Raw genomic sequence first — 17,466 nt, 5'->3', positions numbered from 1 at the left:
CCAACAGTTGTGGGTTTTATGTGCCTCTGTATGTGTCCCATATTTAGACCCAACCATATTTGGCCCATGATCTGTTCTATTAAAGAACTTGCATATTCTATGAGAAATGGGGCTTCCAAAAGAGCAAGTGTCAGCAGTTTCAATGATGTCTTCAGGGCCCCCTGGTTTCTCTGAGAACAGCTGTAAGTCGCAAATACTTAAAAATTTTTCAGGAACTAAAATGACCCCCAGGAATGAAAATGCCGGGTGGAGGAACAAGCCTCGGCATACATAAACTTGTGAAGAGGAAAAACTGCCATGTTCCTCTGCATTCACCATTTTTTGATTTCGTTTTGTTTTTTCTGTTCTTTTTCCAGTGAGATAACAGTATTCATGAAATTCCCTTCTACAACTTTCTCTCCTGTAATCCCTCTGTTGGTGGAAGTGTTAAATGTAAACCTTCAGGGATTAATTCCCACAAGACAAGCTTCTGCAGGTGCTGGTTTGGGTTTTTTTTTTTTTCTGTTTTCTTTTTTTATCTTGAAAGCAGATTTAATTTGATATCTAGAACTCAAGAAATTGCACTGTGCTGAAGTTAGGAAACCGAGGGCCAAACTGTCGGGTAGACCCACAGATTATTTCATAGCATCTGAGAGTATTTCTTTTTGTCCTGAGTGTTACTCTGACACAATACTACAATATGGGTTAATATGTGGTCTTTCCAAAGTGCTTTTAAGTTTTACTGGACTCTCTTCAAAGAACTGGTTCTTCTCTTCTTACCTAATTCTTAGTCTGCTCTGAGTAGTTTTGGGAGCAACTGGTCTTTATGCATCTCAGTTCAGAAAACGTAAGAAAGATAAAATTAAGTGTTGCACCATGAAAATTTCATTGTGTTTATCACATAAGCAGCAATAACTTTTTGTCTTACATCTAAAATAGCTGGAAATAAATTTTGATTGTAAAATACAGACATGTTCAGAGATACTTAGTTCATAATTAAAGACAAATAGTTTTTCATTAATTTACAAAAGTAATCCTTTACTTAAAATCTCTCAGTGGAGATAAGTGCTACCTTTTATTAAACAGAAAAAGAAAACAAGAAAACATTAAGTATTGGAGCATCATTCTGTAATACTTGCACTACATATTCTGTGTAGGCGGAGAATCCCTTCATCCCTTAGCTTCTTCATTCTAATTAGGTTTTACTCTTCTATCCTGCAAAACATAGTAAAAAAAAAGACTAGATTAGAGCATGGAAAAATGTTTGTATATATTAAAGTGGATTTGGGGAAAAAAAAAAAAAAAAAAACAACAAAAAAACCCAACCAAACAAACAACAAAAAAAAAGAGTAGTTCCATTTCCTCTGGTGGCACAGTTGAAAATGTTTGTTTGTCTTATCAGAAGCTGACTTATTACACAGTCTTGAATACAATTAATTGTATAAGCAGGAAGATTTCTTCCCGTGTTTAACTTTTGGAATGGGTTTTTATCTGTGCTCGTGAATGGTGGCCTTTATCCTCTGAACAACCACCATTGTTTCACCTCTGGGACGTGCTCGTACAGTAGGCTTGCTCTGAAGATGTGCACTGTCTGAAGGGACCTCTGATGTTGAAGGTGGGCAACTTTTAAATGAGAAGAACCAAGACAATGATCAAGGCATGAGTTCCCCAAGCTCTATGTCATTGCTTAATATATTAATAATACAGAGTGCCTGTGCAGAGAAACTAGAAAAAGGAAATATCACTGGAAGTCTCTTTTTTTTTCTTAAGGATGAAGTAAATTCAAAAAGGTAAGAGGAAGGGGGAAAAGAAGTGCTAGGTTATTATTGTATTCACTATAAAAGGGTTCTCTGCTTAGGGTGATGATTAGTCATTCGCCATTGTTGGGAGCCTTGTTTTTATGACTTGAAATGGGTGTACCTGCTAAAGGTACTCTGTGGTCTCGAGTGGTGGTCCTCATGAAACAGTGGTGTAATAAGGCAGATGTCTGAGGGATTCATTTCACCTGACATCCCTAAATGCCCCAGCTTTGCAAAGTGATAAAAGCAACCCTGTAGAGCCATTCATTGCCATTAACTATGCCAAAAGGGAGTGGCTCTTATGATGTCGGCCCTGAGTAATTTGAAGGTTTGTCTGTGTCAAATCAAAAGTAAATCTAGCCTAGCCTTATAATTTGGATGATTGTTGACTGTAGATGCCTACAGAAGAGCACAAGAATGGATCAGAAATATCATGGTACTCTTCAGAATGATCTTCTATATTCAATGATTTGTGCTTCCAGTTCTGCTCCTGGTAGAGGTGGTGTCTTTAATCAATTTATTCACCATTAATTTGTCCCACTGTCCTGGACTATCTGTAAATTATTAACTGTAGCATCCTGGACAGTGAGTCCACAGCTCACAGGGTGAAGAATTATCAAGCAGATTACTAGTATCCACAAAAGAGGCTTCTCCTCTGTGGCCAGTAAAAAGCAAGAGATACAAATAGTGAAGAAACAATACATTGTGAATAAAATTTAACACAAAAGGACAATAGACTCCATCTGACAAAAACCTAATGATGACTGTTTTATCAGCCTTCCAAAAGCATTTAAGTTACTTGAAATACATCCTAAGAGCTGCTTACTGTGGAATCTGAGTTAGAGAAGTTCAGTACCTGAGGTAGGGCTGTCTCCATGTCCTGTTTGTAACTGGTTTTCCGCTAGGATTTCTCAGTTGATAGTAACATCAGTGCTTACATCTGGTTACTTTGCATACACCTCTCATGGGTTTTATCACTTACAATGTATAATCTGTTTCAGTAACAACATGGTGCATCTTGTCACAGTCATCACAAGGACTATTTCTAAAATCTCTGGCAGTTCTTATATTCACTCTTAGAGTTTGCAAAGGAAAGAGCATGCTAAGATCTGCTTCCATTCCTAACTGCAAGAGTTTCATGCTGCAGAAGCCACTGTCTTGCACCTCTTTCTTTACAAAGATAGTCCTTATCTAAATAGATGGGTGACTATAAAAATTTATTTCATAGTGTAGAAAGTGCTTGCTGTCACAGATACAGTTAAATACCAACAGTCTAACTGTGTTTGGCCTTAAGATAAGGGCTACCTATGCAAGGGAACTTGTGTGCTGTGTAGCAGGTGCCTATCACAGCCGGATTCTGGTATTTGAAAGAGATCTCCAGGTGCTGCCACAATACAAATGATAATGTGGTTGATTATATTGATTAATATTATTCTTATCTCTCCTGATGCCAGATTTTTTTCCAGGTGCCTTTTGTTTTGTTTTGTTTTTTGTTTAAACAGACAGATGCATTCACATGGTTATTATAGTTTTCTATACCGTCCCCTCATTTGCTTTTCATATACACAAAAATGTACTGAGTTTCTTGTGAAGTAAAATGGATGTGTTTTCATGGAGAAATTAATGGCCTGGATATCCCAGTTCAGCTTGGGACTCTGAATATTGTGCATATGAGTGGTTCTGCTTTATTCCTCTTTCATTAGCTGTTGCTTCCTAAGTTGTGATGCAGTTGAAAAGACTGATATTCACACAGCAGCATACATACCAGGTATCCTGAGAATGTTGTTTTTGCAGAAATCTAACCTACATCAGAGCTAAGCATTTGCTTATGAGCATAAGGGCCTTTGGGCATCTGGCCTGAACATGCAAGAGATGTCTAATAGGAAGCTTAGGAGAGTTGTTTTTGGAGATTAAGGGTAAAGGTAGACAGATTTGTGTTATGTATAAAACGTTGTTTATACAAGGGAGAAGGCTTGAGTAAAACCTGGGCTGAGCCAGAGGGGCTGCTTGGTAGGAGTGTCTGGGGGTCCTGCCCACACAGGGGTTTGATGGACTTTGCAGGCAGATAACACGTTACTGTGGCTGTGGTAAAACTCTGCTATGGAAGCACATGCTGGGAGTTGATGTATTTCTGCAGGCAAGGCACAAGGTGCAGGGAGCACTTAATCCCTGCTGTAGAAAGGTTTCAGCTATTTCCAATAACAACAGTTCTTTAAATAGGAATGCTGGAATGCAATCAGCAAATGAGTGTCCTTGCTGAGGACTGGAAGGACATTTTTACTGGGTGAAGTTCAGCTGTTGGGTGTTTCCAGGTTTTGAACTGCTGGAGGTGACTGCTGGGAAGTCAAATAGAGTGTCCCTGTGAGTGTGGAGGTGGAGAACACAGTGTCACAGCTGGCACGCCTGAGCTCTGAGCACTCTGAGCTCCCACCGAGAGCTGTAGATGGCATTTTGCTATGGTTGTTTGGTCTGTTCAGCGCCTGTGCCCACAGCCATTGTTAAAATCCACAGAGCTCCTTTTGCCAAGGTTGTCCTGACATTGTTTCTCACTACTGCTGGTGCTGCCAGACTGACTGGTGCACACAGCTATGTGTTTACCTACTCACTGTGAAAGTTCAGTATTGTACTTTTGCCAACATAAAGAGCCTGCCTGGGTAAACTTCTGCCTGCCACTTAATGCTTGAGCAAGGTTTTCTCTGAACCCAAGGACAATATACATGTTTAGACATATTGCTGTGTTTTTGAAAGATATTTTGTTTAGAGGAAGACTTGGCAGGTATAGAAGTTAACATCGCTGCTGGGCTGTGGACAAGAAAATGAGGTGAGTGCTGTTCAACAGCTAAGACAAATATGGAGGTGCAGCAATCAATATTTTGTATTTTAAACAATCTAAGTGTTACAGAGGATGTAAATCCAAATTCAGGCTGCTTATATGCTGGAGAAGTGCTCTTTTTTTCTCCCTCCTTAGTCTTTATTCCAATATGTGTTTTTGCGCTAAGAAGATAATAATTCCTTCCCTTTCTGCCCCCAGTTTTGCTTTTTTTAATACTTAGATTGTATCTCCTGTTTCTTGTTGTGAGACACCTAAGGTGGTTTGGGTTTGTTTACCTTCTGGTTTGTGTTTCATATGTTGCATTTGATGGGAAGTGGGAGTTTTGAAGGCTGCAAGGAAAACATTCTAAACGGTTGGCACTCTTAAGTTGATTTTGCAAAGAAGTTACGTGGCTTGTAGTGATTGCTCAGTACTGCCTTCTTCCTTGCTGATTTGAACTTCATGCTAGTTTACCAAAATCTTACTGAATTAAATGGAAACAACAGAGGAACTTTTTGGTGGTCATCAGAGAATATGTGACTAAACTCCAGTACCTGATGTATGTTACCTCCTCTAAAGGGAGAGCTGCAGTGGACATGCAGCGTGGGACAGATCCAGTATCAGGAGGGAGTGAAAGGGATAATCTCTACAATTTTCACCACACGGTTCCACAGTACCAAAAACATTGAGCATTTTCTGCTTCCATTTATTTTTTCCTTATTGCTGAGCAACTCTAAAGAAAATGCCCAGAGCACTTTTCAGCATATCTTATATCTAACAGTATGTAGAAAAGACCAGGGACCTTTTTCCAAATTCTTATTCAGATTCTTTTTCATCCTCCTTTTTTGCTCTATTGCCTGTTTTTCTGCTCCTAGAAGTATTAATAGTAATAAGTGTGGAGTCTTCATGGAGCACTTTTATTTCAAGTAGCATTTCACAGCAGATGTTTATGAAAGTAGCAGTGTTTTGATGTGCAATTTTAATTATCTGTCAGTTCAGCTTGATTTTATTTGGGCCTGTGTACCTATAAAAGCTCAAGATCTGTCAGTGTTCACAAAATAGGTAGACCTAGAGAGTCAAAAATGTGCAACTGTAAGGTGATAGTAGCAGTACCAGTAGTCAGGGTATGGTTTTCTTAGAAGAGATACTCTGACTCATTGCTTTGGATGCAAGTATACAATTTAAAATTCTTTTACTTATGACTGCACAACATCTAGTCCCTGAAATATTTACTTCGACATACCTCACTGCAGATTTTTTTAGGAGCTCACCTGAGAATATGACATTTTATTAAACAAGAAAAGGGCCCTAAATTGCAGTTCTGATGCTGTAATTTAACCTGGTACTTTTATCTTGCTATTTCCCTTTGTGTGTCATTTTCATTAATTTCCTACTCCTTCTCTCTGAAATCTCATTTTTTGGAATTTGAGGTATTTGATTGAGGACTCATGGATGCCATCCATGCATTGTCCTCGCATGTGCAGTAAATTTAGTGTGTTCCAGCTTTTTGGAATTTATTTGTGCAAGGCCCTGACTCAAAATGAGGTCCTGAAAACCTGAGTCACACAAATAGCCTCTCAGTTGGTGGTAACTGTGTGATCACAGAAGCTCTAACTTGCCATACTTGTCCCTTGGTGTTTGCAGTGCAGCCACCAGCAGGTCCCCTCTCCATCCAAGGACAGGACAGCTGGGAGATGGGGTCTCTGGGGATAGAAACAGGACTACTTACCTCCAAAGTGGGATGGAGAAGAGGTGCTGCAGAGGCACAAGTTTTGGAGAGAAACGTGGGTGTTAGATGCCAGCCATAACCTTCACTCTACAACTGGAGTATAAAGCATTAGTATGTTGGCATCTTAGGTCCACCCATGTTTCAGGGACTCACCCTTTTGTAAGCTTTGATTACAGGCTGGGGAAAGGAGGAAGAAAAAAGAACAAATCATTAAACATGTAACACTATTAAGTGAGGCTTTAATTTGTAGCAGTGGCTTCTATTCCAGTTATTCTTGTGCCTTCAGCAGCTGAAAATGTTAAAAAAAATCTAATTCATAATCTGCATCTGAAAGTGATACTGAAGGTGAGCCCATTGCTGTGCAGGAGGAATGCCAGAATACAGAGCTTGTTTCTGGTGACTGCAGTGCCACTTCAATGGCAGATACCCAGTAGCGGGAAGAGAAAGAATAACACAGAGAGAAAAGGAGTTTGTGTCTGGTGCTGCCTGACTTGCAACTTCAATGGTGGAGAGAGGCAGGAAGTGCAGTCCTGCCAGAAAGGCTCAGACTGGCTGAGCAGGAGGCCAGCTGTCCCAGCCTTGCTGCAGTTGTGCTGCAAAAGCCGCAACCTTGGCAAGATAAACCAGGCATAAGCAGAAGGTAAAAGGAAATAGAAGGTGCAAAGTCATACGAGGATGGGTGCTGGGCTGCTGGAAACTTTCCCAGCAGTCCAGCATTACATCTAAAGCAAACCTTTCAAGTTGTTTGCCTCCCAGGCTATGACAAATCCCTTGCGTTGGGTCACAAGATTTGGGAAAATGCATCTGCTCTGCTGGATCATAGGATGAGGGAGTGACCATGGCTCAAGGCTGTGGTTGATGGGGAGGAACCAGGACCTAGCAGAGCTCCTTTTGGGGCAGACATGCCCTCTGGCTAGAAACCCACAGTGGGAGGAAGCTGTTGCTCTTTTCAGATGGTGTGAGCTGGATGGGGTTGAGCTGGATGGTGTGAACTACAGCCTGGACTATTGGAGGATGTGGAGTAGGGGCTGGAAGTTGCACTTGCTCTCTGGAAGCTGCTGGATCTGCATGAGTGCACAGCCGCAGTGGGGAAGGTAAAGGCCACTGGCTCATGAGCTATGCCCTGATGTGGGCATAGCTGCACAATGACAAAACTTGGCTGTTTCACTTCACTTACTCTCCTGTCACCAGGGTCAAATTAGGGATGTGTGGAGCTCGGTGATGACTGTAACAGCCCATCCTATCCTGTATTTGTGTTCCTAAACTAATCCTCATTTCCAATATTTTGGCTTTGGGTAATTGATTTCTGGTCTCTCACATCTCTTACTTTTCAGTCAGCCTTAATTGCCAGGACTGTATTAGCTGGTCATTTAGTTTGAACTAACCCAATAATTTTTTTTCTGCTGACCTTAAGATGGCTTTTGTACAGCAGGGTGAGCTAGATAACTCTCTATTCAGTCAGTTTATAGTACTGGCTTCAGTGCAGACAATCTTGACTTGGAGTGTTTGGATAACTTACTTAATATTAGGGAAGATATCAATATCTACCTGTGACCTCTAAGTTAACTGTGAGGTTTTTTTGTAGCTTACTACTTATGGTCTCTCTAAGAATATGAATTCAGGTTGTGTTTGGAAAAGGAAAAAGTTATTCAAAACCCAGGACATTTACAGAGGATGACAACAGAAGCTATATCACTCTTCCATGGCACTATGAAGATGGCATGTACTATGTATTTTCTTCCCCAGAACTTTCTTCAGTAGTCAGCAGTGACACAGATAAGTCAACAGCAACAATCAAGTGCAGCAATTTTTTCTGAGGAAAAGTAGCCTATTCTTTTAAAAATGAAAACAGAAAAACAACAAACAAAACAAAGTATATAATGACCACCCCCACCCCCTCTCCTAGCACAAAAGACGTACACATACAATAAACCTATTTGAAAGAGTCTGGTTGTAACTGCTGTGGGGGTAAAGTGCAAGATTGAATCCTTTTCCTCTTTGCTAAGCAGAAGAAACCCACATATCTACATGTAACAAGAAAAATCTCAGGGAAATGCTGTGCCTTTTGTCTCATTTTCCTTGCCACAGTAGAAATTTTTTGTTTTGCTGAAGAAGCAGGATAATTTGTGGAGTATCAGCTCATTGTCAGCAGGCAACTTCTCAGAGTTAATTGTAAGAGAACAGCACTTTGAAGGAATCTCTTGTTTGGAGGTGTATTTCCCTGTGAGAGTGGCTGCAGCTGTGGCTCCAGCAGTCTCCCTTGGCCATGAGGTATGTTACGGGGATCGGTTCTGAGGGGCATGTAGTCCTTACTACTGACAGTAAAAGGAAATAGTAATTTGAGTGATACTGGTCATTCTGTTTTAGTGTATGTAAATAGGTCGTTTGAAATGAAGAAGGGAAAGCAAGCAACTAAATGATACCTGTGTGCTTCTGTCCAGCAGTCTTCCTCTTCAGTTCTGGGGGTGCCACTCCTGAATTTTCTCACTTGATTTTTGATTTAAATGTCTTTGTTCCACTGGCAGAAACAAAAGGCCTTGGATCTTCTTGTTGTAGGAGTGAAATTCTTTGCAATAGAGATTCCCCTATTCCCCAGACAGTTTAAAAAGAAAACCAAAAAACTCCCTGAACCAAAAACGTGCCTGAAAGGTCTGGCCCTCTTTTAAACTGAATCCTGCTGTACAGATGCCTGCTGCTCCTGAATGTTGGAGCTAAAATGAAACATACCTTGTGTTCTCTCTTTGATTGAGTTCGGCACATGTTAAGAGAGTTAGAGGGGCAGTATTTTGGCACAGGCACCCCAAACCCTAATACATGCACACACACTGCCTGATGTTTCAGTTCAGGTTATAAACTGGATTACAACATGCCTTCACCCTGTGGGTATTGTCCAGGGAAACCAGGCTGGATCTGCCTGACGCATAAAATGATCTGGCTAAATGATTGCCAAATGGAAAGTAAAGGATGTGTGCAGAATTTGTATTTTTAACAGGAATTACATTTCTGTCACACTAAATGATTAATAATGCTACTTAACTCATCAATTCAAGAATGGAATAATACTATATTCTGGAAACCACGCTTAAAGAGTTTGGGATAACATTTTAAACTCCTAAAATACCTATGTCTGTCCTAATTAAGTCAGGGTAGCAAAGAGAGTATTTAAGCCCCACGTTTTTCTTCCTGATGCAAATGGAGCTTTATGTTCTTTTATTTGTGGAAAGCTTTGTTAGCCTCAGTTAGCTGAAATACTTGCATATGATTCAGTTCTTTCAAAAGAAAAGATACACTGTATTTGGAGATGCAAATACTACCTTGTATGCAAAACCCACCAGCTGTTATACTAGAAGACAAAGCTAATTTTATGTTGCTTTGCTTCAATGGTGTCTGTATTCACAAGCATCTTTTTAACAACCTTCTCTGCATAGCTGAAAACTAGCAGGCACCAAGTTTTTTAATTTCTTTGGTAACAGCCTAGTAAAATCAGAGTTGATCTGTGAATTTAAAAAAAAATTAAGCAAGTAAATAGATGAACTATGGTAATACACCTTTGCATTAATGTTTATAGGAAAGTTGAACAATCTGTTAGCCTTGATTCTCAAATTCCTTTAATACGAGTTTACTAATTGCTGCCTTGAATATTTGACTTGAGACTGAGTCAGGTCAACTATGTCAGGTTCTGTAGTAGTAGAAGCTGCTGCTGGTTTGTGTGTCAGTAGCACAGTTTTCTGGAGAGGCTCTTTGCTTCTGCTTTAAACATCTGGAGAGAGACAAAGAGCATTTGTGGGGTCTTTTGTTGCTTCTGGAAGCTGGAGCAAGGAAGAATTACGTTCCAAGAAATACCCAGAATCCTGGAAAAATCTGAGTGGAAGTGTTAAACTTTATCTTCTTTGTAAAGAAAAGTGCTCTCGTTTTATCTCTGGCAGCTGTCCTGGTGATGGATGTTATGTAATATTTACTCTCTCCTTCGGAGTTAAATCGTTTTTTCCGATTCGTGAGTAATATTTGCATATGTATTTCTTAGCTGCATTGACATGCCAGATGCACAGTGGTAGCTGTCTCCGCCTGCTAATCCTGTAATAACATTCTGGTGACCAAATTCAATGGCCCTGCGCGGAGCCTCGGAACAGCTGATTGCTGAGTAGGGAGGAAAAAAATAACCCAGCGAATCTGGTTGCAGCTCTCTGCTGCATCCCCATCCCACAATCCCTTGCACCATTTGCTGCAGTCTTTCTACACAGGCTGAGTGAGAAAAGGATGTGCTAAATAAAGATTGATTGGTTTGAATCCTGGAGGGGTCTCCCACTCGTAAATGACCTAGGGAGGAAAAAAAATTCATGACGACTTCACTGGGCCTCCTCTTATTTTTCCATTTTTCTTTCCACCTGTCCTCTTCATGGAATGGAGCATCATTCCTTAGAGCACAAAATCTCTTGTGCGTCTAATAATGATTGTGCTGTGATAGGGATTCCTTAACAGTTTCATGCGTGAGGCTTGAAATATTAACAGATGATGGTTTGTTCGTTTGGATTACTGCGGAACTGCAGCTCCGTCCCTGCAAGGATTTTATCCTCAGCACTGCACTGATTAAGCTATTTTTCTACAAAGATGGGTAGGTCTGAAATGCTCAAGTTTGCTCAGTGTTATTCCTGGTGGCTGCTGCTGGGTTGCTCCTGTTTTGGCCCCTGATCGTTCATTACATTTTTGCATGCTGTAAGAATGAAAAGGGTTGCTGTGTTTTAAACAAGGCACTAAGCTGATTGCAAGAGTGGGAGAGAAAGGAATGCAAATTTAGCTGATCAAGCCTTTTACACAAATGGACTGTGTGGCGGTTCTGATTCGCTCAGTGTGTTCTGTATTGGCTAATCTGGGGGCTGCTGCTAGAAATGGCTTGAATCTGTTATTTTTTCCTACAGACTGTGGACAGGTGATCTATCAGTTTTAAGGACTTTTAAGCCTCAGCTCTCCCAGTCCTTGAAGCAACATTATTGAGGTTCCCCACCCTTTCTTATGGCTCTGGAAGCCTAACTGTTCCTTTGGAAACGTTGCCATTGGAAACCTATTCATTCATAGTACATGAATAGACCCTCTAGGTTGTGAATACCATTGATAAGAAGAGGATGAATAAGCTGCAAGCAATTTGTTCTCCTCAGGCTGTACTTTCAGGCTAGTGGCAGCTCTGGCTGGGTGGATTTCAGAGACAGCAGTGTATCAGTAACACAGAATTCTACTCTTTTAGGAATAAAATCCTGTGAAGTGAACAGTTACTTGATTCCCCAATGTCTTTTCTTGGCTGGGAAACTACTAGAGAATTTTTGGGAGTCACAGAGCTCATTTGAGGATACCTGTAGAAAGGGTGCATTTTTCTATTATGTGTCTCTTTTTACCTGAGACAACCCTTCTGGAACTGTTATTTGCTACACAACATGGTTTGGGGTTTGTTTTTTTTTTTTTTTTTCACCCTTTTCCAGTGCTATAGGAACTTCCTTTCATATGGGTGGGGCCGCACCCTGGCTTTCCTGAAAGCACGCATGCATAGCGGGGCAAAGCTTTCCACTAGCTTAGAGAGCCATTGTTTTCTCCTTTCTCTGCTATCTTGTATATTTTTAATGAAAATCGCAGAAGGAAAAAGAGTAATGCTGTTTCTGGGATGGCTGGGAAGACAGCAATCCTTGAGCCTCAAAAGGGCGACAAAGGGAGTACATTTCCGAACCCTTTACTGCACTTGGTTTAGCAAACCCGAATTTGGTTTTGAGTTGCAAGTGTGTTATAGATAAATGGGTGGGGGCTTATGTCTTGTTTGGTGCAATGTTTCCTAGTCCTTTAGGTTTGCATGTTTAAATTATGAAGTGTAACTATATGGAGAAGTGGTAGCCCTGTTTTCAAAGGTCATGCTTCAGCTGCTCTATTTTGATTGTGAGGGAATGAACCCCTGAAAAGTGCTCTGGCAGTTTTTGAGCACAGAAGATGCTACCAAAAAACCGCTTTCTTATGAAAGTCGTGTTATTTTGCAAAATCTCCCACTGCTAATATATTTAAAACTTAGGTTGCTGCAAGCATAACAGTAAATCAGAAAAAATACCGTCTGGTGAAATTTAAAAACATTGTCTGAAATCTACAGATTTTTTTCAGATAGTTTTTGATTGTACAGTTGCTTTAATTGAGTAAATGGGCAAAATCATCCTTCTCATGGCTACATCACATTTATCAAGATTACATCAAAGGTGGAGTTGCCTTAGAGAGACTGCAGAATCCTGCAAATCCCGTACTCAAAAGATTTTTTTAAAGGGACCATTTGTGTAAGAAGTTGTACCAGGTAGTGGCCAAAGCTTGAAATGTACAGGAGAAATACTATTTCCAGGTGCATGTTTTAAATCTGATTTGTGTGAGCACAGGGGATATATGACAGCCATGACTTGCTGCATTTCAGACAAAACACAGAATATTAAAAGCACTTATTTATGAATCATTAATGGTTTCTTTCACTGACAAAGCTTAAAGCATCAGCGTTTGAAAAATAAAGTCGTTGGCATAAGATTTATGTGCTAAATTGTAAGAATTATTTGATCTGCAGTGACATTGGGGGAATGTGAAAAACTAAGATGAAAAAACAGGTTAAATCAATATTTTTTTTTCAGGCAGCCGCAGATTTTCTTGTGCATGCACTATTTGTTGGTGTAGTTTTACTTGATAAGGGAAAGATGAAATACAGAAAATACCTGGTTGCTAGAGAACTTTCTTCTGTTAAATAACAGGCAGCATTCACTGGAAACCTATTCTTTCATATCTTAAGTACAGCTTTCTGTGTTTAGTCTGTAACAAAAAAATTACACTGTCTATGTGTCCAGTTTGGAAACCATGCTTTTGATAAGAAATCCTCCTGCTTCTCATTATCTTCCCTGTTACATTTGGGTCCCTCCACCTAACATTCAGGGCAGAAGAGTGGGAGGCAAACACAGCTGTGTAAGTGGTAAAATGAATTTTCCTTTTGAAACATGTCCTGATGTTCTGCCTGTTAGGATGCCAAATGTATGAACATGTTAATGGGTATTTGATTGTCTGGTCTTTCTACTCTGTTTTGTAAAAGCCAGATCTTGGTTCCACTTCTTGTAAAGCCACCTTTAACTCCAGCATTTTAAAAGTAACATGATCTGCTAATTGATCTCCTAAGGTTTGTTCAGTGTGATTTATGGCATTTAAACAGGAAAAAATAATTTGTGTTTATGTAATACTCACATTTTATCTTACTATAAGGAAAGAAATTTTTTTAAAAAATTAAAAATATGGAAGAGACATGCAAATATTATCAATCCTGAAATCATGCCCTTTTGGGTCTTGAACAAACATGATACTTTATGAGAATTAGAGCCATTTTTATTGTTGCAGTTTCCCTTTCCTTGGAAAAAAGGAAACAAAAGGGCCTGTCATGAGTGTTTTCCATCAATTTAAATGTCAGTTACTGCTGTTGGGTATCTGAACAGTGAGTAACTTTATGCTGCTGTGTTTGTTAACACAGAGGCGATGCCCTAGGAAGCTGTTATCAGGCAAGCCAGCACAGCTGATCCATAATCACTGTAATTATTGTAGAAATAGCCCCTTGCTCAGTGCAATAAGTAAAATATACCAGTATGGCTAAGTACACAGCTCAGGAAGAGCAGCATGGGTTCAACTCTGACAGACTAGTGTGCCATTCATTCAAGCGCAGGAAGTAGACCTAATGTAACAGTAGCAATAAAATGCTACATAGGTCACGTAAATCGTTCTGGAATTGAGTGACCTTTGAGCATGATCAGCAGAAGTCTTGTTGTTTCTGTCTTGGAAAGCCTGAACTGCCCTCAAGCTAGATCTCAAATTGTCTGAAGTGGGTAACTAAAAAGGGGTAGAAATTGTTTAGGAAGACGTTAGACCCCTCAGGAGTGTACCTGCAGAGAAGGAGCCCAGCTGGGTTCGCAGCTCCCAGAGAAGAGGATCCCGGTTCCACTGTGGGTGCGGGAGGTCTGGCAGAACTCAGTGCTGCGACAGTGGCGCCTGCGCCTCCCAGCACTACAGCCTGCTAGAAATGCTGATGTAGAGGAGTCCCTGCTGGGCCACCCTGCCAGGGACTCTGCTGGCCAGGTTTTTGCCAGGTTTTCCTAAACTATTTTAGCAAGCAGTTTACTTTTTCCTTCTGTGATTGCTTCCTTCCTTTTCCTCCTGTCTTCTCTTTTCACATTTTACTCTGTTGGCTATAATCTGTATCTCCAGCTGAAAAGAATCTACATTTTTCTCTCCCTGTGCCTTGTTCCAGGACAGGAGGCGTTCCAAGCCTGCTGCCATCTCTTTAACCTGCGATTTTAATTCTAAGTTAGTAGACTTTTTTCTTAGCCTTTTGTTTCATGCTTTTTTTTTTTTTTTTTTTTTTTTTTTAATGCCAGACTGTGAAGAATCCTCAGTCCTAGAAACATGATTCTTACTACTAGTTCTGCCTAGAATGACATTTTTCTTGCATTTATTATTTGGATGCACTTCATGTATCCTTCACCCTACCATTGCTGATTCTCAGTGGTTATCAGTTGCTTCTTCTTTGCTTTGTTTCTTTTATCATGAGGTTTTTAATTTTGCCTACCTCATCCCTATTGGTGATGCAGAATTTGAGCATTCCCTTCCCCGGGGCTGGCTGGTTCTGGAGCTTCTTTCTTAGGGGCTTCTTGGAGACAAAATCTACCTTATTTTCGGCAATACCAGCACTGACAAGAGAAAAAAAATTGTTAGGTGAACCATTTTCAAATTCTGTCTGTGATGCAGCCATCTGACTGGCTGGTGCAGTTCCAGTTGGAGCGTTTTGCCAGCGGTACTGTAGATGTAAGAAATCCAATGTTTGTTAGCACTGGCTGAGTCTATTGGCATGAAAATGTTTTTATCGTGGGTTTTCTTTAAAACCAGACAGCCCCATAACTCTTTCAGTCCAGAGGCAGCATGCCTCTCCAGAATGCTCAGACAGAGGTGTTGTAGATCTTGCTGACTGTTTCCCTGGCTCTCATCAGTGATAAACCATTTTAGAAGTATAATTCTTTCTTGTTTTGATTTTACATGGAAATATGAACTCCTGCATAAGGATAAAACATGAGTGGATTAGTCAATGATTTTGTTATTTCATGGCGTTTATAAGCCATTTTTCTTCTTTTCTTCTTTTCCCCACCCCACTCCAGCAGTGTGCAGGGTAGAAGGGAACAGGACCCATATGTCAGTGGTCTAGGATGGCCAGTGAAGGTTCCAACATCCCAAGTCCTGTGGTCCGTCAGATTGACAAGCAGTTTCTGATTTGCAGCATATGCCTGGACCGTTACAAGAACCCCAAAGTACTTCCCTGCCTGCACACTTTCTGTGAGAGGTAAGTCCTTTCCTCACGCTGGTAACTCAGGATTAGTAGCTTGTGCTACAAATTTGTAGGATTTTGCAGCTTGTGCTGTGCTGCAAGCACAAGACAAGGCATCCTTTAGTGGACAAGGACTTTTCCCTTTACTTGTAAATGTCGTGTTAAGGCTTGATAAAGTCTGGGAAGGCTGGAGAGGCAGGGATGTAGAAAAACAGATCTGTGGCAGGCAGGAAGAAGAGACAGCAGTGGCATATTTGGAATACATTCCCTTTATGCAAGAGTAAACAAAAAGTAAATCCAATTAAACTAATGAATACAGTTGCTACAATGTGAAATGTGATGATAGCCAGAATTTGGACCTCAAATTAATGGTCTCAAATTTATTCTGATTATCATATAATTAGAAACAATAAAAAATTCTTTGTTGATTTACTAAACCAATAATTAATTATCCCATCCTTTAGTACCCAAGGGTTAGACATGATATATACATTATTAATAACCTGACATTAAATGTCTTCATTATTCTGCAGCTTGGTTGACTGAAGTGGGAAAACTCTCTGGGAAGAGATGGGATAAACCAGCAATCTGCCTTTTACTGTATTTGGCTGAAAGAACTGAATATGTATAATGATACTTTTATGCATTATCCATCAATTTGTGGAGAAAATACAGCACCTGCAGAAAAGTTAGCTGGAAGAATTAGTGGTTAGATTTCTTAATCTGATGATGAGATGCAACTCTGGATTGTATATTGAATGGCAGGAGAATTTTTATAAATGGCATGTGGTGTGAACCCTTATATAATTTAGCAGATTTCCACCTCTTAGCAAGAACTGTGGTTTGAATCTCTAACTTTGCACAGGGTGAAAGAAAAATTGTTGATCTCTGCCTGTGTCAGACGAACTAGTGTTTTGTAGATGAATAGGAAATCCCAGCAATAAAGAGGCAGCACCGAAACTCTTACTGAAGTCAGTAAGACAAGATTTTCACCATCATGTGTTAGGTTTCCTGACTTCTGTTCATGTATGAAATCTAGGGTTGGCTTCTGGTTTTCACTGTAATCCTCTTAAGCTGATCTTGTTATGGAGGGAGACTGCAAGAACTCTTCCAGTGTAGTGCTGATGTGCAGAGCCTAAGCTCTCCTTTCACAGAGCCCTTACTTGGGGGTCAGGAGGAGGGCTGCTAGGGGAAGATGAAGAGTGGTGCAACCAAAGCCCTTGGAAAAGGAAAAGTGCTGTGGAGCTGTGTGAGGTCACACTTTCTCTTAGCTGGCATCCCTTGAAGAATTTGGTATAGCACTGCTCCCCTTAAAAACTGCATTCTGCAAACTTCTGCTTACAGAAGGGCCGTACTGAATATGTCATATTGCATGCAACTATATGTTGCATACCCAGCCAGGTATTAACTTCATTTCCAAGGCCAAATGTGTCATTAAGTCTCACCTAGGCCAGCCTGCTGCATATTGTGCATAGTGTTGATTGGTGAACTTTCATGTCAGGTTTATACTCTGTGAAATTTATTTTTTCTGAAAAATGCCAATACTACCCTCCCAATCAAACACAAACAAAAATTTCCTCCAAAACTCCCCTTAACCTAAACGGTGATAACCTAGCAGATAGTTCCCTTTGTCATAAGTAAAGGTCTGTTGATTTTGGCTAGCTGCCAAATAACTTTCCAAATTGAAATAAATGAAAAATTTTTCCTTTGGTTTCATTGAGACCATGTTTTGCCTCTGAAACACTAAACCCATAAAAACAAGTTATTAAAGGAGATTCTGTTGGAAGGACAA

The 17,466-nt window shown here is 40.2% G+C and overlaps 1 protein-coding gene across 7 annotated transcripts in view; it reads left to right on the top strand.

Annotated features, from left to right (window-relative positions):
* TRIM2 (tripartite motif containing 2) overlaps positions 1–17,466 on the top strand; it is a 112,158-nt gene that overhangs the window by 58,433 nt on the left and 36,259 nt on the right. For 5 of the 7 annotated variants that reach the window (XM_066317685.1, XM_066317687.1, XM_066317684.1 and 2 more), the window contains one exon: positions 15,508–15,689. In XM_066317685.1, the coding sequence (XP_066173782.1) occupies positions 15,556–15,689 (134 nt within the window). In that variant the 5' untranslated portion in view covers positions 15,508–15,555. Of the gene's footprint in view, positions 1–4,579; positions 4,600–15,507; positions 15,690–17,466 lie in introns of those variants that run through there. The other 2 variants (XM_066317689.1, XM_066317686.1) reach the window with 2 other exon arrangements.

Source organism: Sylvia atricapilla, chromosome 4 (genome assembly GCF_009819655.1).
Source record: "Sylvia atricapilla isolate bSylAtr1 chromosome 4, bSylAtr1.pri, whole genome shotgun sequence".
NCBI lineage: Eukaryota > Metazoa > Chordata > Aves > Passeriformes > Sylviidae > Sylvia > Sylvia atricapilla.
The sequence above is the reverse complement of the archived record's forward strand: the minus strand, read 5'-3'. Positions and strand labels throughout refer to the sequence as shown.